Source organism: Pituophis catenifer, unplaced genomic scaffold, assembly GCF_029215685.1.
Source record: "Pituophis catenifer annectens isolate HBS135680 unplaced genomic scaffold, rPitCat1.0.hap2 SCAF_1, whole genome shotgun sequence".
Classification (NCBI taxonomy): Eukaryota; Metazoa; Chordata; class Lepidosauria; order Squamata; family Colubridae; genus Pituophis; species Pituophis catenifer.
The window spans coordinates 336216038-336238853 of NW_027256881.1; the positions used below are offsets into that span (position 1 = coordinate 336216038).

Below are 22816 nucleotides of genomic sequence, written 5' to 3' on the forward strand. Positions count from 1 at the left end.
TGCTGATTATTGCATTTGTGCTTTTTACAGTTGCATCACATTGTTTGCTCACATTCAGCTTGTTATTGGCCAAGACTTCTAGATCTTTTTCATATATATTAGTAATGAGTATGGTTTACTCTCCACCCCATACTAATGCATTTGATATTTCTTATTCAGATACAGCCATTGGATGTTAAGCTTTTGGAAATTCATTTTGTTTGACAAAACATCTCTACCGGTATGGGAGCTTTGCAACAATTTCATTTATAAAAAATATAGCCTTTCCCTCTTTCTAAATTATTCATTAATATTAATACTGAATGGAACAGGGATGGCTGGATGGCTTTTTTTCTGATCCAGTTTATTTTCACATTAGAATTATGAATCAAAGGAGAATCTTTGGATTTTCAAAGAAAAACTATGATTTCTTTAAAAAAAATAACTTAAAATATCATTATGATTATCCATTTAGGCTACTGTCATATAATATAATCTACCTATATAATATAATGTATAATATAATGTAAGGAGCGTGCATAAGCGCACCAGCGTGCCTACCATCCCTGTCCTAATGTTTTCTTTTATTCGTATCCTTTTCATGTTATTTATAATTATGTTTACAGTTATATCTGTCATAAAACATATGCTTGACAAACTAAATAAATATAAAATATAAGGTCTTAAGAGAACTGTGTCCTGGGGCCGCTAAAGATTGGAAGGTTAGGGAATTTATACCTAAATTATTCCTTCAGGAGCACAAGGCAGTATCATAGCAGGCTATTGAATGGGTCGGAGGGGGCAAATTGAAGAAAGGGGAGTTTTTATTGCCTTCTGTACTGCAAATATTTTTTCGCTGCCTTTTCTGCCGTGGCGTCTGCTTCCCCTCCCTAAAGTGAGGTCAGCTCTATCTCTTATTTTCCGTAAGTCCCTCAAGGCCTGGCTTTGTCATCAGGCCTGGGAGACTCAGGGACCGGCGAGATGTTGAGGGGGCTCCGTTCATTGATTCTCGTGCGCGCTCTTTTAAAAAAATAATTTTAATATAACTTGTGTAAAACATGTTTATTGCTTTATTATTATTATTATTTTTGCTGTACGCCCTCCAGGGTCACTTTTTGTGAGGTGGACGGTCATATAGATTTGATAAATATTTTTTGCCACTTTTGGGAGAAGGGGCGGTTGATAAGAGAATAAACGGCCCCCTGGGGTTGCCCTATTTTCACTCTTCCGCCATTAAAGCCTTGACCGTGCGCAAGTTCCCTCAGCTATCGTCTGTCCCCGCTTGTCGTCGTTGTCGTCGTCGTCACCTTCCAGAAAGGCACCTTTCACAACCAATGGAATGCTGAAGCCAATGAAACTTTCCACTTGGACCCGCCTATTCTGCCTTAAACGAATCCTGTACTGCGGTGTGCGCACGCGCCACCTTAACCCAATGCTTTCCCCCACCCTTCGTCTCGGCCCGTCAGCCAATCAGAAACGCTTTCTTCCTCATTGGCACCGCCTCAAAGGCGAGGAGGTCGGAAGAGAAAAAATACTGTTTACCTCAGAGAAGAGACCCGCAAGACCGAGCGGTGGTGAAGAAGAAAAGGGAGGGAAGGGGGGGGGAAGGGGGCGTGGCCTTATTTTTTTCACGAAGCATTGGCGAGGGAGCAGATTCGAAGCGGGAGGGGGTGCCGCTCTAAGCCACCGGAAGTAGGCCGGGCTTTCGTTAAATGCAAGTGGGCGCCGCTTGCGCAATCCTACGCCACGGATGGGCGGGGCTATCTCCGCCCACTGCCATATAAAGGCAGTTGGCCGTCCTCCGCCGCCCGCCATTTTGTGCTGCCGAAGAGAGGAGAACGAAGGAAATCCTTGCCAAGAGGTAGCCGAGAAGGAGGGGGCTGGAAGGAGGAGGAGAAAAGGGCAAAGACCCGACCGGGGGTTCGGCGAACAGGGGGCGGCCCGGATGGTGAAATCCTCCCTGCAGCGGATCCTCAACAGTCATTGCTTTGCCCGCGAGAAGGAAGGAAATAAAAAGACCAGTACCGTCACCATGCCCACCCTGCCCACCAACGCCGCTTTGAGGAGGTGAGGAGAGGAGAGAGAGAGAGAGAGAGAAAAAAAACCCAAACGGCCAAAATAACGCCTCGCTTTGCCTCACGCTCCGCGGCCTAGTCCCGCGGCCTCGCCCTTCGAGCCCCGCCCAGGCACGAGGGGAGGGGGCGGAGCCGGCGGGGCCACGCCCCCTTTCTCCTAGCAACGTGTGGGGTGAGGGGGAAGAGCGAGCCTTCGGAAACCGAGGTCGCTCTCCTTTCGGGCCAGATTGTGGCTGCTTCACCAGGACTCGGGTTTTTCCCAAACCTTGCCTCGCGTGGAGGAGGGATGCGCGTCCCCTGCGGTCCTCCTTCCATCGCTTTCCCTTAAAGGGCGGCTATTGGGATTGGCGCCCGGTTGCCTGTGCTCCCTAAACCTTGCTGCCCTCCCCCTTACTCCTCGTTTTGAAGAGCTTCCAGAAACGGCTCGTGGGAACAGGACGGGCCCCGAAACCCCCCCTCCCTCTTTTGCAGCCGAAACTGGCATAAAAAAAGGGGAAGGAAAAAAAAAAGGAGAACTGAGAGTGCGCTTCTTAAAGGCTCTCTATTATATAGGAACTCCATACTTCCTGCTAGCTGTGCGCTTTTATTAGCTACCAAAACAACAGTAGTAAAAGAGAGAATCGATTTAAATAATAATAATAATAATAATAATAATAATAATAATAATACATCAACGGAAGGTGTTTTAACTCTTGTCCCCTAAATAGGGCCTAAACTGGTGGAGGCCTTATTGCTGGATGTGCGCGCCTTCCAGTCTAGTCCCCTGCTGGCAAACTGCCTGTTTCCTTGGCAAGGTTTTTCCAGAAGTGGTTTGCTTATTGCTTCCTTCCTAAGGCTGTGAGAGACTGGCCCAAGATCACCTCGCTGGTTTTGTACTTAAGGTGGGACTAAAACTCGAGTCTCAATTTCCAAACCTGGTTGCTGCTTTACCGGGAATAGTCGATCAAACTGGCTGGCTGCCTAATTACTATTTAGGTTTAAAGGAGAAAAGAAAATGAAACATTCCGATTAGTCCCTTATTGAAGAGAAAGAATTGCTCATTTTTACCCCATTAAAAAGTATGTGTAATTCCATCAATACAGCGAGGATGAAGCAAAATTGTATTGAAGCCATAAAGCCTAATTTTTTGGGGGGGGTCTGGCTTCCTTTTCTTCCAGTTGCATAAAGTAGAGTAATTTTAGTTATATATTTCAGGAGAGAGAATTGGAAGACAGCAGGCCTTTATTGATAAAATTAGTTGCTGTCTACTCCCTTAACAGAAAAGAAAACCTTGTCCTTTATTTCTCAGTTCCTGGGAAAGATCCTCTGTAACCTATTCATATATTATCCATCGCTTAGGAAAAAAAGGTCCTATTTGAGGTGATGTTTGTTATCTGTGTGATCATCCACTTTCCCTGTTGTACATGAAATAAATCTTCATAGAGGGGAAAAATCTTTCTTTTCTCCCAGCTAGTATGTAGCAACAAGATGACACGAAGGTATTCCTAAATATACATATAGACATACAACTCATTTTCATGTGGGTATTTCCTGCTTCGGATCTTGCCTTTCAAAAAATAAAGGTTTTATTAGAAAGGGAGTTATCTTGTTTTATTTCTATATGAAAAGCTGTGCCCTCCCCAAATGTCCTTCTATGCATACATCCAATCTGCCCCCTCCAGTGTAATAATGCCCTCCCCCCATTAGGTGAGTTATGGGCACTGTGATAGAACTGCTGAGAAGTAACAGCAGGATACAGTTGATCTATATTGTAAGACAGAAAACATTTTATTGCAGGCTCTTCTTACTTTCAGATTTTCACATAGCAAATTTATGCTGTTCAATAGAATAAGGACGGGAGAAGTGTATATGTTTTATTGTATGCTTTCCAAATCTGACAGTGCTTCCTTGGTAATAAGAATTGTACATAAACTCATTTAGAGTATCTGTGTAAGAGAAAAGCTTTTTCAATTTATAGCTAGAAGTATCCTGAAATGTTATAGGCAAGCAGTTTGTTTAAATTTGAATTTATCTTTAGCAGATGTGTCTGCTTGCAAAATGGATGGCATTAGGGCGATCAGCTTTGCAGTTAGAAATGGAAACTAACAGTGGCCCCTGAGAGTCATAATAATGCTTATAGGGAAAATGTTTTGGTTCCCCACCATTTTGAAGAAGGAAACAACAAAACTTTGCTGTGATATGGTCTATAGAGTTAAGAAAGAAATTTTTCACTCTCCAGAAAGAGTCAAAGTAATTTCCAGCCATCCCTGTATATATAATATGGCTGCACTTACTTTACAACATTCCCCTATGGAAAAATTATTTGTGTATGGCACAGAATTTTCTTCAGTAATTGATCTGCCTTAAAGTTACTATGAATTAATTCCCCCCAGTTCCAGTTGATATTTTTTTTTAACTTTTCTTAATTTGGATTCACATAGGCTAAGCAATCTTTAGCCACAACTAGAGGGCTTTATTCACTACACTACTGTGTCAAACCAAACTGCATATCATGGCTTGGTACCAGCAGAAGATCACAGTATTTCATTAGTGCTGTGCGGTCAGAAAAAAAGCTGCTTCAGGGAAAACCCAGCGATTTGGAAATGGGGATCCCCTAACCAAGACAAAGGTCGCTTGCAATGTTTCCTCAGCTGAACTAGACCAGCTCTGAGACTATAATTGTTGGTTGAGATAAGCTTAGGTTTTGCTTCACCACACACTTTCTTTTCCTGATATGAGAAGATCTTTATTGTAATAAGGAAGTTCCTTTGATGAGCCAAGGAAGTTTTGCATAAGGTATAAAAAGAGGCTGGCCTCTTGATACAATATCATTCACAGAGTTCCCCATCTTGGCCCCCAGATAATGAATTACGTATAATCCTTCAGCCCTCATGATCAATAATTGTGAATAATGGGATATATAGGCCAACATCCAGAGCTTCCTATGGTTGGGACATTGTTGCATTAAAATAGAGCCCCTTTCAATTTGATGCAGTCCATCTAAGAATTTCCTTTCTCTGTCATTCTCAGTTGTATATGATGGAATAAGGGAAACATTGTGAATGAAAGTTGTTTTCTTCTATGTGAGTTTATATGAGATGCATCTTCCTGACCCAACTTGGGACAACTCTAATGTGAATTGTCTTTAGCAGATAGTTGAATTATGTGCCGTGATAAAAGTAAATAATTGAATTAGCACTCCCAATAGCCAGGTCTGAATCCCCTTTTTAAATCTGATCAGATGCCATTTAGTGTAGTTTCTGCCTGTTAGATTTTCAGTAAATGAATGGTGCTGAGATTTCTCCCAAGAACTAGCTGGGCCTTTATTCTCCAGACCAGGCATTGGCAGTGTTGATTAATGCTACAGCACCTAAAATAATGGTGCCAACAGAACCTTAGACAGGGAGACTGAAATGAATGGCCACTATATTTTGAGATTTCAATGTATGAGATCTTAGGGATATGTTTAGCAAGTTTGGTTTTTTTAAAAAAATACGTGGTTTATGTGCTTCAGCAAAAACTGCCTGCCATTTCTCTACATTCCAGTCTTGGTTAGATTTAAACAAAGAAGGAAAGAACCATTTTAAAAAGTATGCAAAATAGACTGTTTTTACCCATAATCATTTCCCACATAATAGAGAATGGGGCTGGAATACTTCATACCTTAGTTGAATGGTGTTGATGAGCACTCCATTCAGCTTAGTTTTTGTGGAGAATAATGTTGATATCAGATTAAATACCTAACTAAAGCATAATGTATCCCATGAAAAGCTTTGATTCAGAGCTATTGAAATGGCCTCAGGATACACTACAGCTTTTGAGTATGGAAGATAATGATTAGAAAGTAGGGTTGGACTGAAACGATCTTGCATAAGATAGTTTACCTTACCAGAATTTTTTGGTTCACCCATTAGTGAATTCAGGATTTTTGAGAAATTAAGCCCTAATTTAACTGATATATAGCTGACATATTGAACAGAGCAAGGGCCAGCTAGTTCAGTAGTTTTTTAAGGACTCCATTAGCCAGCAGGTAATTGAAGCTACCCATATGACAGTAAAATGCCGTGTCATATTGCAGGAGTAGCAATGTTAAGCTTAATGCCTAATTTTTCTGAAGCTGCTATTCTGGGATTCATTGATTATTTAATTGCTAAATTATGTGCAGTATCCTTCAAAATAAAATCACAATTTAAAATTTAAAAGCAGTCATCAAATACATACAAAGCAGGAAACCTTAAATTATTATGAGTGAACCCTGAAACCGTGTTTTAACATTTACTCAACTGGTACAGGATTAAATTTGCTTCCTTGTGCCACACTATGCACGTTAATCAAGAAAGCTCAGTTGTGTGCAAGGTGCAGGAAAAGGGTTCTTGAATGGAAGGTGGACCTGTTTGAAGAACCAACGTAATAACATTTGTTTTGCATTTTCTTTTTCTTTGGGAAAAAAAGCCTGCCGTATATGGCAGAAAAATAAGTCTGTTAAAGCGTTTATTTTAGGAATGTTAATTTGATGCCTAGTGCTAAAAGATTTCAGGATTTTTAAAGGGTATTCAAAATGGTGGATTTTTCCCCCTTCTGTTTTGCAAATGGCTGCTGGCAGGATGGTTATGAGAATTTCCCCGAGGGGGACCTTGATCTGCTGCATCTGCTGTGGTGACGCAACCCCAGTGAGCTTGCAGAATGAAGGATGGTGCAGAGGGAGGGGCTAGCAGGAACAGCAGTCGCTGTGGTTGGAGTTAGGCAAAATAATTGCTTTCAGTTAAATTGGGTGCTGGTGACACAAAATCACCTCTGCAAACAAACGCTGTACTGTACGGGATTTGTTTCAAGCTGACAAAATGTTGCATAATTGAACTACTGTACAAAATTTTTACAGAATATAATTGGAGCAGACCCACACATTTTTAAAAATACCTTTATATATCCATTTAATTGAAAATGATGGGGGCATTTAATAGGTTTCCAACCTATCAAAGAATGGAAGTTTTGTGTACTATGGTAGCAATTAGGGTCCTAAAAGAAGCATCTGATTTTTCTAACTTCGGAACTTTTCTATAAATTCCTAAGAATGTTTTGCTTCCAAGTGGCAGCGCTTAACCTACAACCTAAGAACAGCAGGCAAAAACTACTAGACTGAAACAACTGGAGGGGCTGTTAATGTATAGTGGAACCATTCAGATGGGACTGTAAGTCTGGAATTATATGTTTGCAGGAAGGTGTTCTTTTTTAATTTGGCATAGTTGGATTGTGATCTGATTTTAATGCAAAATGTATTTACTAACAACTTATATATTGGCCAGCTCAGATCATTTCCGGTTATTTAAAATAATAAAATAGAAAACCAATCCAGCAAGAAAAACTACATAACATTAAAAACCAAAACATAGTCACCTGGTCACTGAGAAATCAGGACACCACCAACCATTTTCTAAAAAGCTTCATTAAATAACCCCTTGTGGCACTGATACTAGGGCATAATGGGACAGCCATAACGGGAGCTATCTTTGGGTTCATGCCCACTTGTTGCAAAATGGAACCCTAAACTCCTCCCTCTAAATGTACACTTAGGTTAGATAGATTCCACTTACATTAACTGGTCTGTGAAGCCACATGGAGTGTTACAGCTCAGACCCAGCACTTTGAATTAGATCCAGGCTTGTCAGCAATCAACTTGAGAATAAATGTTGCGTTGCAATACTATTCCTGCTTGCTAGCGTCCCGGTTGCTACATTTCTACCAGTTGTAGTTTCTACATCATTTTCAAAGGCAGACTATTAGAATGTGTTACTGTAATCTAAATGTAGGTTTACAGTTTTTGTTTTTTTTAACCAGAGTGTCTGAATACAACTGTAATGTAAAGGTTGCATTGCAACACATAAAGGTCCTGTGTTTGCTTATCAGATCTACCAAAACTAAGAAGAGATTTTGCACCAAAGTCTGCCCCACTTGGTATATATCCAGGTGTAATTCTGGGGGCAGCTGTTCAATTCCCAGAAGTTAGATGTTCCATGTAAGTACTAGAAACATAGAGGAGGAATGATAGTGAGTTAATTTCATCTCTCCATTTGCTGATAGGATTATCTAGGCATCTCCAACTTTAGGTTTTCTAAGTGTGCTGGTTTATAACTTCTTGCTGGCTGGGTGTAATGGGTTATTTTTCACCATATTTGATTAATTTAAAATTTTTAGTCTGCCCTTGAATATTGACCTCAATAATGTTTCCATCTTCCTCTCAGTTCCAGGGTGTCTTTCAGTTGCTGTAGTAACCTGGGTCCAGGGCCTCGGTGGTGCTCCTGATGTCCCTCACCCACCCCTGAAGATCCCAGGTGGGCGAGGGAATAGTCGGAGGGATCACAATCTTTCAGCTAACTTATTTTATTCTGTAAGTACGCCGCCTGTTTATAAATGGAGATTGATACAGTTTGAATTGTGAAGTGCTTGAGAAGTGTAAAGGAATTGGAAGCGGGTGGTTTCTGGATTAGCTATTAAGAGCAATTACACTGATTTGTACCTATCTGAATATTGGGCCTGGCAAGTAAGGCAGCACAGGAACGAATCTTGTGCTGTTGGAAAATTTGGAGTACATTGATCAATACGCTTATGGTTCAGGGGATCTACAAATAATCTAAATTCTGCCTTGCTTTCCTAGGATAATCGGCTGAATGTAACAGAGGAAATAACATCAAGTAACAGGACAAGAATCCTGAACATCCAATCCAGGCTGACGGATGCCAAACACATCAGTTGGAGAACTGTGTTGAATAACAGCAATTTGTATATCGAACTTCCCAATGGTTCTTTGCCGGAGGGGAGCAAAGACAGGTAGAGCAAAACAGCTGATTTTGAAATATTCAACATTATGAAATCGAGTTTACTGTTAGGTCAATAGCAAATTTCATAATCTCAAGTAATGTAGTTGTTGATCCACAGCTACAAAATGCTATGTTCTTGGTATTATGCTTGCAGCTACGTTCTTGCCCATGTCAAATGCTGCCTGTTTTCTTCAGTTCATACTTTTCCATGATCACATTTCATGTAGAAGACATTTGTGAAGGAGGTCAAACTCTAGATCTTTATAGATTTGAAAGTTAATTAGTGAAACTCACTGTCGGGTGATACTATTTGTCCTATTTAGCTGAAACAATACTGAGTAATTAGAGAAATATATGGTCAGTGCCCTGTGGTGTTCAGGCGCATGAGAGAATGATGCTTTTTAATTCTCAAAACTATTTTTCGCCAGCTATATTGAAAGTGTGTTTTGCTGTTGGTGTTTGAGCAGGGACTTTTTGGTTTGTAATCGTGTAAAGCTAAAAGCATGAAGCTTAAAATGGCCACAAGATTACAGAGCGAAAAACACATAAACTTACGCAACAACAGATAAGGCAGCCCTCAAAAATTTGAGCAAAATACAATGAAAAATGCATTACCACACAAATAAACTTACCCTCACATTTTAACTACTGTTACAACTATAACTAATAACTATATTATCATTTATACAACTAGCCAATATAAAGGCCATGATCTGAGCTCTGGTTCACAAATGAGCCAATTTTTTTCAGCTGCATTTTGGAGCTTAAAATTCTTGGCTTATCTGTGAGTATGTATGGTAAGTGGTAGATTTCCTAATTTACAGTGTTCTTTTTTTATCTTTCAACCTTTTTCCCTATCACAGATCTTCCACTAGATAAAAACCATAGTTTTGAAATAGCTCTGAGGGGGTGGGAAAGTGTCTCACTCTCTTCCTGTCTTTAGTTTTGCAGTTCTTCTTGAGTTTGCGGAAGAGCAGCTTCAAGTAGAGCATGTGTTCATTTGTTTCCACAAGAACAGAGATGACCGAGGTAAGGAATCTGGGGTGGTGCTAGGGTGAGCAGAGACTGCTTTTCTAAGGGGGTTGTGGAACGGGCGGTGCATTTGCTTGCCTGTTAGCCTTGTGTCCTATATCTCAAGGAATTGGTACTAAATCTCTTGTTTTTCCGTGTAGCTTCGCTGCTCCGTACCTTCAGCTTCTTGGGCTTTGAGATTGTGAGACCAGGTCATCCCCTTGTCCCCAAGAGACCTGACGCTTGCTTTATGGTGTACACCTTTGAACGAGATTCTTCTGAGGAAGATTAGATTGCAGTGTTTGCCTTTTAGAGCTTGTTCCTTGACAAAGATGAATCTGTAGGAATTTTGTCAACATCTTATGCATCAGCATACATGCACACACATAAAATGACTTGCTCTTTGTACGAATTATTGTGACAGCTGCTCTGGTGGTGGGAAAGATGTTGAAAATTTCCAACTTTTGTCATCTTTTCTCTTTTTTTCCCCTGGACTTGTCCGCATGTTGTAATTGTGCAAAAATAAATGCTCACTCCAAATTAGCAGTATATTTCTTGGAAGTTTAATATTGTGTGTTTGTGATACTGAAGTATTCGCTTTAATTCTAAATAAAAGTTTATATTTTACTTTACTGCTGGTTTTACTGTTTCAAAACCTTTTCGTTTTAGAAAGGAATTGGCACAAATTGCTACGTAGAGTTACCCTTGGATTGTTATCTTTCATTTATACTAAAATCTAGTTACTCCTAACTAGCCTGGTCCATAGCTACGCTTAAAATATTTCAGGAACCATAATACCTACATAACCAGCTTGGAGGATGATGCTGTAGAGACAGGAAAGTTAGATGCACAATTTTGGATGCAACAATCCTCCCTCAGTGGTTGAGTTCCTCCTCTGCACGGACTAGTTATTAGAATTACGTTACTATTTTAAAATACATTAAAACATTTATTAATCTACCATCTAAAAAATACAAGGCTTGTGGAAGTGAAAAGTGTATATTTTTTGAGTTCTGATCATAAGAGTTACTTAACCTGGAAGAATTGGACAAAGGGAAAATAATTTTATAAGGAAGTTACGATGGATTCAGAGCCCCTCCTCTCTATTCCTTTATGCTGTCAAGATCGCCCATCTTTCCCCTTTCCTCCCTTCCCATTTGAAAATACGATTGGGGCAATTTCAAATTTTGGCAGTAAATTTGTCACACCATCTGCCTTGATAAATTATCCTGAAACAATGAACAAGTTAATAAACCCTATAGCTACTTTTTTGAATTGCCTCTACCGCATTGCAGAAATAATGTTTCAAAGACTGGATCTTGCCAAGCATTGAATGGATGAGTTTATGAAGGTAACTAGATTTCCACTCATCAGTATTTCAAGCTGGGATGCACAAATAATCCTGTCTCCTTAAACTGGATCTGGTGTTTGGGAAGAAACAAATGAATTACCGGTACTTCCATCTATCTAACTAGACCAGGACTCCTAATGCCTTGTCTCTCCTCTGCTTACTGATTTCTTCATTCTCCATTAGGAAGGAGTGCAGTTATTTGCCTAAAATGTTAATAGAGTCATGTTCTAATAGGATAAATGTAATCAAACACGCACATAACTAAATTTCCAGTGCTTTTCATGAATTTCTCAGACTGTTCTTGACTTCTTACACAACTATACTACGATGACCTGTTTTCATAATCGGTCCATCCTTTGAAGTCAACCGCAGGTTCCATCTGTGGCATAAATTGCCAATATTAGTCTTGTTTAGGGTGGGATTATTGTGGCTCTTGTAGTTCAGGATTATGATCCGGAACTACAGTTCAATGCAGCTGACAACCAACATGGCCCATGGTGAGGGATGCTGGGAACTGCAATTTAACAGCTGAAGGGTGGTAGGACTTCTGCCCTTACCTTGAGGTAAAACAAGAAAGAAAAGATAACCTACAAGTCCATCTCTCTCATGTTTTGCTGATCTCTCCTGGGTTTCTTAACAGATGTGATGGTTCAGTATTGGGACTAAGAAGATTTAAGGCTCTTCAGATCAAAGTCCATAATCTAGAAATTCACAAGATTATTAGTACCAGGTTAGTCACTGTCCCTCAGCCCAAATTACTATACAGGATTAGGGAAAAATGTACATGGCTTTCCATATCTGAAGGAAAAGCAGGATGTAAATTAACCATAACTAATTTATTTTATTTATTTTTTTTATTTTATTTCAAATTTATATACCGCACCTTCTCCCGAGGGACTCAGGGCGGTGTACAGCCAGATAAAAACATACAATACAAACATTAAAAACAATTAAAAGAATATATATTAATTTGGCCCCAGTTTAAAATGACAAACCAATTAAAATATTTAAAAATGTTAAGCCAGCCCGGCTTGCTGGAAAAAGGAAGTTTTAAGGGCACGGCGGAAGGCACCGAGGTCTTGGATTCTCTGGGGGCAGCTGGTTCCAGAGGGTAGGTTCCCCCACAGAGAAGGCCCTCCCCCTGGGGGTCACCAGCCTACATTGTTTGGCTGATGGCACCCCGAGGAGGCCCTCTCTGTGGGAGCGCACGGGTCGATGGGAGCTTGACGGTAGCAGCAGGCGGTCTCGAAGATAACTAGGTCCTATGCCATGGAGCGCTTTAAAGGTGGTAACCAACACCTTGAAGCGCACTTGGAAGACCACTGGGAGCCAGTGCAGCTCGCGCAGGAGCGGTGTTATGTGGGAGCGCCAAGCAGCTCCCGTTATTACCCGCGCGGCCGCATTCTGGACCAGTTGGAGCCTCCGGGTGCTCTTCAAGGGGAGCCCCATGTAGAGAGCGTTGCAGTAGTCCAGGCGAGAGGTGACGAGGGCATGAGTGACTGTGCACATGGAATCCCGATCAAGAAAGGGTCGCAACTGGCGAATCAGGCAAACCGGACAAAAGGTCCCCCTGGCTACAGCTGTCAGATGTTCCTCCAAGGACAGCTGCGTATCCAGGAGGACTCCCAGATTGCGTGCCCTCTCCGAGGGGGCCAAAGACTTGCCCCCAATAGTCAGCGATGGAGTCAGTTGACTATATCGGGATGCCGGGAACCACAGCCACTCAGTCTTGGAAGGGTTGAGCTTGAGCCTGTTCCTCCCCATCCAGATCCGCACAGCCCCCAAGCACTGAGACATCACTTCAAGGGCATCGTTGGGGTGGCCTGGGGTGGAGATGTACAGCTGGGTGTCATCAGCGTACTGGTGGTACTTCACCCCAAAGCCACGGATGATCTCACCCAGCGGCTTCACATAAATGTTGAACAAAAGGGGCGAGAGGACCGACCCCTGAGGCACTCCACAAATGAGAGGCCTCGAGGTCGACCTCTGCCCCCCTACCAACACAAACTGCGACCGGTCAGAGAGAAAGGAGGAGAACCACCGTAACACGGTGCCCCCCATCCCCAACTCTTCCAACCGGTACAGCATGATACCATGGTCGATGGTATCAAAAGCCGCTGAGAGGTGTAACAGGACCAGAACAGAGGAGCAACCCCTGTCCCGAGCCCTCCAGAGATCATCTACCAACGCGACCAATGCCGTTTCCGTGCTGTGCCCAGGCCTGAAACCTGACTGGAACGGATCTAGATAAGTCGTTTCCTCCAGGAATTGTGGAAACTGTTGCGCGACCACACTCTCAACAACCTTCGCCATGAAGCGAAGGTTGGAGACAGGACAGTAGTTGGCCAATACTGCCGGGTCCAGGGAGGGCTTCTTGAGGAGAGGCCTCACCACCGCCTCTTTCAAGGCAGTGGGGAAGTGACCCTCACTCAACGAAGCGTTAATAATTCCCTGGAGCCAGCCTCGTGTAACCTCCCGGGAAGCCAGTACTAACCAGGAGGGACACGGGTCCAGTAAACATGTGGCCGCACTGAGTCTCCCCAAAATCCTGTCCACGTCATCCGGAGTCACAGAGTCAAACTCTTCCCAGATAACATTCTCAAGACTGTTCCTCGTCACCCTGCCCTAATCTACCCAGTCAGAGTCCAAATCCCCCTGGATCTGAGCGATTTTGTCATACAGGTATTGTCCGAAATCCTCAGCCCTGCCTTCCAGGGGGTCCTCCCGCACTCCCGGATGGAGCAGGGAGCGGGTCACCCTGAACCGGGCAGCCGGACGATTCTCTGATGATGCAATAAGAGCAGAAAAGTAATTAAACTTTGCCGCTTTTATCGCCACTAGGTTGGTCTTAATATGCGACTTTACCAGTGTTCGGTCAGATTCAGCGAGACTGACCCTCCAACCGCTCTCCAGGCGTCTTTTCCGGCGCTTCATCTCCCTCAGCTCTTCGGTAAACCAAGGAGCCACAAGGGATCGGCACCGGGTCAGAGGCCGCAGAGGCACGACTCGATCCAAGGCCCCACCAGCCGCCCGATCCCAGGCAGCCACCAGGTCCTCAGCCGAGTCATGTGCCAGATCCTCAAGAAGTGGCCCAAGCTCCATCTGGAACCTATCAGGATCCATCAGGCGCCTGGGGTGGACCCATCTTATTGGCTCCGCCTCCCTGCGGCGGGGTATAGCGGTTCGAAGGTCCAGGCGAAGGAGCGAGTGATCTGACCATGACAAGTGTTCCATGTCTATATCCCCTATAACAAGACCACTCAACCACTGGCCAGGGACAAAAATCAAGTCCAGAGTGTGACCCCCTCTGTGAGTGGGGCCATGAACTAGCTGGGTCAGGTCCGTGGCCGTCATGGAAGCCATGAACTCCCGAGCCATCTCAGACGTTTCACCAATGGACGGCAAGTTGAAATCACCAATGGATGGCAAGTTGAAATCAATTAAAAAGTTTTGATGCATCTCTGAAGTGGAATGAGGTATGACTGGCATTCATAGGGCTATTTTGTATTCCTTCCCAAGTTATTGATTTCAGTAAGTTTTTTTCTTTTTGCAAACAGGTTTCTTTCCTGAGTTAAGTATTGGTTGCCATTAAAATGGGGGTGGGGGGTGGGGGGGGGTGATACTTTTTACTTGGGCCTGGAAGACCTCAAATTCAATATTCTGGGACCGTCCATTCCTTTTAGCTCACTGTGGGACTAAGATTAGGTGAGATGCTTCTGCATGTCTGCCACTTTAAGAAATATGGGCTACAAATCCCTTACATAGCTATACATACCTATTGAATTTATTCTCCCAGGAGGCAACTTTTTTTGGGGGGGGCGGGGGAAAAGTAGGGTATTAAGCTTATGGGATGAAATAATGGAAACGAAGAAAGGCATTTAATAGAATTGCTTCAGTTTAATACCTCTCCTATCAGCAACAGTATGCCAAATTATTCAATTCATCTGGATGCCCCTTCATAAAGCTGACTTTATCAGCCATCGTAATAAGCAAAGCTCTAATGTTTAATAAGTGCCATATTGAGAAACCAAAGAAGACAGGTGGAATCCTTGTGTTTTAAAATTTGGTATTTTAATTATCTGTAATGCCCCCAACAAGATTGCATCAGCTGTCCAGACACAGCAAGCAGTACCTCCCACACGCGTTCCGTTCTCGGTTGGTTATTTAAAATGCTTCTACATCCTCAACGCTTTTCTTAAATAGCATCTGAGCACCTTAAAAGATCATACAAGTGAAGAAAAGTACTAGACCTTCTCTCTTCCCTGAGGTTCTTAAACAACAAGGTTGCTGTTTTGAAAAAAGCCATTGAGAAATAGCCAGGTAAGAGTTTCTTTGTGCTTAGCCAGACCTGCCTCCGTGAAATGGCTAATTTACCCATTCCTATCTTGCCTCTTACTTCCTGTTTCAAATTGTTATTTCTGTTCAGATCTTCTCTACGTAATTCCCAGGGAAAAGTCCTTCTCGGCCATGGAGACGACCCTTCCACCATCCAGAGCGATCTGTAAAATCGACAACAAAAAGCTACATTTAGAGTAGAAGAGCCACAATGGCACAGTGGTTAGAGTGCAGTACTGCAGGCTACTTCTGCTGACTGCTGGCTGCCTGCAGTTTGGCAATTCGAATCTCACCAGGCTCAAGGTTGACTCAGCCTTCCATCCTTCCGAGGTGGCTAAAATGAGGATCCAGATTGTTGGGGGCAAGAGGCTGACTCTGTAAACCGCTTAGAGAGGGCTGTAAAAGCACTGTGAAGCGGTATATAAGTCTATTGTTATTGCTATTTCTTGAAGTTGAGAAACTGTGGAAGACTTGCAATCTTGAAAAGAAATGTCCTGTTCTTTAAAAATCTCTCGAACTATGACTTTCAGAGTTTGGGAGGAAACTTTTATACAGGTAGCCCTCGACTTATAAACGTTCATTTAGTGACTGTTCAAAGTTACAATGGAACTGAAAAAAGTGACTTATATACACTTATACACACTCACAACTAATGGAACAATCCCCAGGGTCACATGCTCAAAATTTGGTGGCTTGGCAACCGGGCATGTTTAGCCGTCCTCGACCTATGACCACAATTGAGCCCAAAATTTATGTTGCCAAGTGAGAAATTTGTTAAGTGAGTTTTTGGCCCATTTTACGGCTTTTCTTGCCGCATTTGTTAAGTGAATCTCTGCAATTGTTAAAGATGGTTGTTAAGTGAATCTGGCTTCCCCACTGACTTTGCTTGTCAGAAGGTTGCAAAAGGGGATCACATGACCCCTGGGACACTGCGATCGTCATAAAATAAGAACCAGTTGTCAAGCATCTGAATGTAAATAATGTGACCATGGGGATGATGCAATGGTGATAAAGTGTGGAAAACGATCGTAAGTCCCTTTTTTCAGTGCTGTTGTTACTTCGAACAGTTACTAAATGAACTGTGGTTAAATCGGGGACTACCTGCATTTACAATAGTTGGAACAGCCTGAAATCATGTGATCACCATCTGCAACCTTCCCAACTTTGCAACAAGCAAAGTCAATGGGGGAAGTTGGATTCGCTTAGCAACTATGGGGTTCGCTTAATAATTGGAGTGATTTTTTTAATATCTGTGGCAATTTTTTTTCATAAAATGGACTACAACTCATTTAACATATATGTGTTGCTTAACAACATAAATTCTGGTCTCAATTGTGATTGTAAATCAAGAACTACCTGTAGTTAAAATGTTTCTATCAAATGTTTGCATGCTTGTGTACATGTGCAGGCAAATTACTGTACATAACCTAGACTCGTGATGGCGAACCTATGGCACGCTTGCCACAGGCGGCACGCAGAGCCATGTCACCTGGCACGCCAGTTCAGCTCCGGTGCGCATACGTCGGAGTCTCTGGAGGCTGGGGACAGCAAAAAACATAACTTCCTGTCCAACCAGAAGTTGGGAAACAGGCCATTTCAGGCCTCTGAGGGGGTGGGGAAGGCTGTTTTCGCCCTCCCCAGATGCATAGAAAGGATCTGGAGAAAGAAAAATGGGCCTACCGGGCCATCGTGTGCTAGGAGCGGGGGGGGGAGGGGGGTTGCATGCGTGGGGCGGGGTGCATAGAATTATGGGTGTGGGCACATGTGCATGCAAACCTCCGCCACCCGCCCCCCCTCTGGCATGCGATGGCAAAAAGGTTAGCCATCACTGACCTAGACAGATAAATCCCACAAAACAATGTGTGCCTCTGCACAATTTTTACCCCTCCACAAATCTATGCAGACATATTCACCCCACTAACTTTGCAAATAAAAAGATAAAAATTCCCCCTGTCCAATTGTGTCTGATTCTAGGGGGCGGTGTTCATCTCTGTTTCTAAGCCAAAGGAGAACCAGTGTTGTACGAAGAAACTTCCATGGTCATGTGGCCAGCATGGCTATAGGCCCATGCGCACAGAGCACTCTGCACTCAAGTGGTACCTATTTATCTACTTGCATTTGCATGCTTTTAAACTGCTAGGTTGGCAGGATCTGAGGCAAGTAATGGGAGCTCACCCCGTCTCGTGGTGCTTGGGTCTTGAACCCAGGCTGTCTGATTTCCAGCTGACAAATTGAGCATCTTTAACCGTTGAGCCATCGTGCCCCAATAACTTTGCAAATACTTGCACCTTAAACCATTCTCATTTTAAGCTTAAAAACATGTTTAGTCCTGGATTCCCACTTATGATATTTCCCAGCCGCAAGTGTGGGGATTTCCATTCCCCTGATCACAAAAAACGATTGGTGAGGTACGGCAACTGGACCAGAGCGAAGTCCCCTTACCTTCCATCAAGAGATCTATGACATCGCCCACATTGAAACTCAGTTCGTCCACATCCTGGCTAAGATACCGGTACAAAGCCCGACAACGTGGTCCCGAAATCTTGGGTTGTGGTTTGGGTCTTCCTGCAGCAGGAGGTGGCCTTTGGCTAATGCTTCTTTTCCTTTGTGTCCTGATACATTGGAGAGAAAAGTGAACAAGTTACCCAACATCTCATCCAAGCTTAGTTGGTGTATTGCTCTGTCTCAGACCAGCAAGGTTGGATCACAAATATTTTGGAGTTCAGATGCAACAACCACACCCGTGTGACTATTTTAAGGTTTTTGGGAGTCCTTGATGCTCTCTGAGCTTGGTTGTTTGCTTGCAAACGTTTCATCACCTGTCTAGCTAACATCATCAGTACACTGATCCTATCATCTAATTGGGTAATGAAACATCTGCAAGCAAATACCCAAGCACAGAGAGCACCAATTATTCCCTAGTTCAACCCTGAGCTACATTCTATTAGTATTTTAAGGGTTTTTTCCCCCAAGGTAGTCCTTGTCTTACAACAGTTCACTTAATGACCATTTGAAGTTACAACCGCACTGAAAAAAGTGACTTATGATAATTTTTCACACTTATGACCTTTAGAGCATCCACATGGTTACATGATTTACATTCGGATGCTTGTCAATTTATGACGGTTGCAGTGTCCCGGAGTCATGGGATCCCCTTTTTTTGACCTTCTGACAAGCAACGTCAATGGGGAAGCCAGATTCACTTAACAACCATGCTACTAATTTAAGAACTGCAGTGATTCACTTAACAAATGTGGTGAGAAAAATCCTAAAACGGGGCAAAACTCACTTAACAAATTTATGTCACAAAACAACATAAATTTTGGGGCTCAATTGTGGTCGTAAGTTGAGGACTACCTGTACGAGAAAACAACATAATAAAACAATGTAAGGCAGCAATATAAGCAGAGGTGGGTGTCACATACTGTAACAAGGAAAATTCTCAGGGACGACTCTCACCCTGGTCATCACTTCTTTACCCTACTACCGTCGGGAAGGAGATATAGAAGTATAGCCAGCCGCACAAACAGGCTGAAGAACAGTTTTTATCCGTGGGCTGTCAGACTGCTGAATGAGAAATAACATCATAACTATGTAGTATGATGGACTGCAGGGCCGGCGCAATGTGTAACATGTTCACACTGGTGCAATAGGACTGGGCGTTTTGTTAATATGATTTATTGGATTAGGGGTTTTCTGTCTTCACTGTGAGTTTTATTGTGTTGGGGGGGGGGTGCACTGAGGGAGCTCAACCAATCTCATTGTACATATATTGTGCACTGACAATAAAGATTTGAATTGAACCGGTTCGCCCAGAACCAAAAATGTGAGTGCGTGTGGCATTGAAAAAACGGTGATTATATAGGACGGGTTAGCGCCAGAACGGGTGGGCAGGCCCAGCCACTGGTTGGAACTAAGGGTTCGCCTGAACTGGTCCGAACTGGCAGCAGCCCACCTCTGAATATAAGGATATTCAAGAATACTGGTAGCACTTCGGTGGGAAGGTAACAGTGTTCTGTGTGTCCCAGCATACAGTCATGCTGGCCACATGACCACGGAAGCATCTTTGGACAATGCTGGCTCTTTTGGCTAGGAAACAGAGGTCTATGACAATTCGCTGCAACCAACTGAACCATGGCCATCTTACCATGGCCAACTTGCAACAGCCAATTTGCTGCAGGACAACTCACCATGGCCAACTCACCATGGCTAACTTGCCACGGCCAATTTGCTGCATGACAACTTGCCATGGCCAACTTGCCGCAGGACAACTCCCTGCGGGACAAGGATTACACTAATATCAAAGAAATAGTGGAATAGAATCATTAAAGAAAGAATGCAAGAGGAGGGGCAGAATGAAATGCGAATGGCAAAAATTAAAATATTTTTTAAAAATTTACTTTAAATAATTGAATACGATTGTTAAATTGTCTCGCAGCAAGCTGTCACACCGTGAGTTGGCCGTGGCGAGTTGTCCCATTCCGAGGAAACGGAGATGAGCAGCCGCCCTTTAGAGTCGGACACCACTGGACAGAGGAAATCTTTAGGTTTTAAAAAAATAAAGTAGTACATACCCAGCCATGCCCTGGTCGGGGACACTGAGGAACTCCATGTTTTGATCTTGGGGTACCCTGGCCTTTGGCCGCCGTACCATATTTTGTTTCGGAAGTGCCGTGGCGGGGGGACCTGATCCAGGCCTTTGGGGAGTGTAGTAGGTGTGCTCCTGTTGCCTGGTGTTGTAAGGAAGTTGAGCGGCTCCATTCCTGCAGATAATTGATTGATTTCCTCCTAGAAGTGGTACAGACAGGAGTCTTATTAAACCATCCACTTTTTACATACTAGTTATTCGGCAGATAAGCTCCCTTGCTCCTCATTTAGACTCTGTAGGAGATCTGGGATTTTTTTTGTGTGTGAAATGTGCTTTTATAGGGGAGTTAATTCTTAAAAGTTTTAGAGGTCTCTCAAATTCTGAGAGAGCCTGAGACCATGCAGGCTTAAAATTTTGAAAATATATAGTTCACCATATCTGGTGAATTTTAGCTGCTAAACTCTCTAAATCAGTGCTTCTCAAAAGTTGGCAACTTTAAGATACGGGGACTTCAATTTCTAGAATTCCCCAGCCAAGAAGAGAATTCTGGGAGTTGAAGTCCATATATCTTTAAAGGTGCTAATTTTAAAAACTGCAAGCTTCTCTGTGATACATATACCGGGGCCAAATCCACCTAGGGTTAGAGTTAGGTCTCCATGAATTTGGAGAGCAAAATGGACATTGCCAATGGATTTGTAGCACTTTATTATGGTTAGGAGGACGTTGACTTTTCGAGCCTGCCTTATCTATGTTTCTTAGTAAAATATATGAGAAAATCCCCTTGGGGAACAAATACACATAGGGATAGGGTTATCTTCAGGTGTGGGCTGCTGGGGGTTCGGGAGAACCTCTAGCTAAGATTCTGTGCAGTTCGGAGAACCCCCAAATCCCACTCCTGGCTGGCCCTGCCCACCCCGCCCCTCCCAGGAGTCCCCATGCGGCCCGTTTTGGATGCAGGTAAGTGCAGGGTGTGCGCGGAGGCTCGGGGAGGGTGAAAAACGGGCCTATCGGAAGTTTGGGAAGGCCTCCAGAGGGCCTCCGGAGCCTGGGGAGACAGTTTTTGCTCTCTCGGAGGCTCGAGGAAAGCCTCTGGAGCCCAGGGAAGGCAAAAACCAAGAGCCTTGGTACTACAGTGGTTTAAAGCACCCTGTTATTAACACAGCTGCCTGCAATTTACTGCTGGTTCGAATCTCTCCAAGGCTCAAGGTTGACTCAGCCTTCCATCCTTTCTAAGGTAGGTTAAATGAGGACCCAGTTTGTGGGGGCAATAAGCTGACTTTGTATAAATATAAAGTATGAAGGCTATTGCTTAACGCACTGTAAGCCGCCCTGAGTCTCCGGAGAAGGGCGGCATATAAATCAAATTAAAAAAAAAAAAAAAAAAAACCACCCCCCACACACACATTGTGGTGCAGGAGGCCTACTAGGCCATGCCCACCATGGCCACCCCCACCCAGCAACCGGGCAGAGAACCCCTTGCTAAAATTTTTGAAGCCCACTCCCGGTTATTTTTCAATGAATTTAGAGAGCAAAATTCGCCAACCAATTTGTAGTGTGTTGGTATGCTTAGAAGGGTGCTGATTTTTCAATCCCACCTTATCTATGTTTCCTGGTAAAACACATGGGAAAAAAAATCCCATTTGGCTGTAAATCCACTTAGAGTTAGCGTTAGGTCTTTATGAATTCAGAGAGAAAAATGGAAATCTCCCAACAGATTTTACCCTTTTTTGTGGTGCTTCTTAAGCAAATCACCATTATAGTGAATGGTTTAGTGAATCTGCAGTCATTAATTTTTTTTTTGCCAAAATGTGGAAGTAAATATGGGTTTTTGGTAAAAACATTGTAAATCACAGTAATATGATTTAATAACCACAGTAATATGATTTAATAATCACAGTAATATGATTTAATACTCACAGTAATATGATTTAATAATCACAGGGCAAACAGGCATAAATACAGGCCAGTGCTTGGCTGGCCAGTTGCCAAGTACCTGAAATGCAGTCATGTGATTGTGAGGGAAACTGTCAGAACATCAGCACCAGGTTGTAAGTATCTTTTGAGGGGGAGTCTATCATAACCTCGGTTGCCAAACAGCTGGTTGTAAATTGTAAATTGAAGACAACTGTATTATCTCTTGATGGTTCTGCTAACATATTTTGTATTCCTTCATCAATACTCTATGCATTCCTCTATGCCCAGCTCTTTGCTAAAGTTTAGGATAAAGGGTGAAACACCCCCTTCCCCAAATAAAGTAAATTCAATTGTGTGTATACCTCCACCACCTTTCCAGTTCTGAGTGGGGCTGAGAGCATAGCCATGACATCACAAGAAGACCAGGGCTGGATGTTTCAGCTTCTATTATTTGTTCTTGGCATAACCCAGTTTGCTTGGTGTGCTTGTTTTCCTACTTTAATAATAGCTGTAGGAGATGACCAGGCTGAGACCGAGGGAGGAGTCAAACATGTCATCGGTCATGAGTCCCTTCATGCCCACAAGAGATCTATAAATCCAGCCCATCTTGAATTCCTTCCACTCTTATCTCCCGCTAATTTCCCTTGGCCGTTAGTAGTTCAGATTCTTGTAGAGAGCTTAAGCTTGCAATAAATATACCCATTTGAACTGTCTGGATCTCCTGATTTTCCTGGCACTTGACAACAGCTTCAGACACCTATTTTTTATT

The 22816-nt window shown here is 43.1% G+C and overlaps 2 protein-coding genes across 2 annotated transcripts in view; one reads left to right on the plus strand and one right to left on the minus strand.

Annotated features, from left to right (window-relative positions):
* The first annotated feature begins 1770 nt into the window (after window positions 1-1770).
* On the plus strand, window positions 1771-10491 carry OAZ1 (ornithine decarboxylase antizyme 1). The gene is given in 6 exon segments (XM_070943976.1): window positions 1771-2046; window positions 8273-8330; window positions 8332-8418; window positions 8686-8858; window positions 9792-9877; window positions 10021-10491. Coding segments are annotated over 6 exon segments (657 nt in total). The 5' UTR covers window positions 1771-1924; the 3' UTR covers window positions 10152-10491.
* Window positions 10492-15303: 4812 nt separating this feature from the next.
* Window positions 15304-22816, minus strand: part of MYO1F (myosin IF) — an 82287-nt gene continuing 74774 nt past the window's right edge. Inside the window, exons 26-28 of the mRNA XM_070931806.1 lie at window positions 20120-20333; window positions 17988-18157; window positions 15304-15709 (exon numbers count right to left, since the gene is read on the minus strand). Of these exons, the coding sequence (XP_070787907.1) occupies window positions 15633-15709; window positions 17988-18157; window positions 20120-20333 (461 nt within the window). The 3' untranslated portion in view covers window positions 15304-15632. The remainder of the gene's footprint in view (window positions 15710-17987; window positions 18158-20119; window positions 20334-22816) is intronic.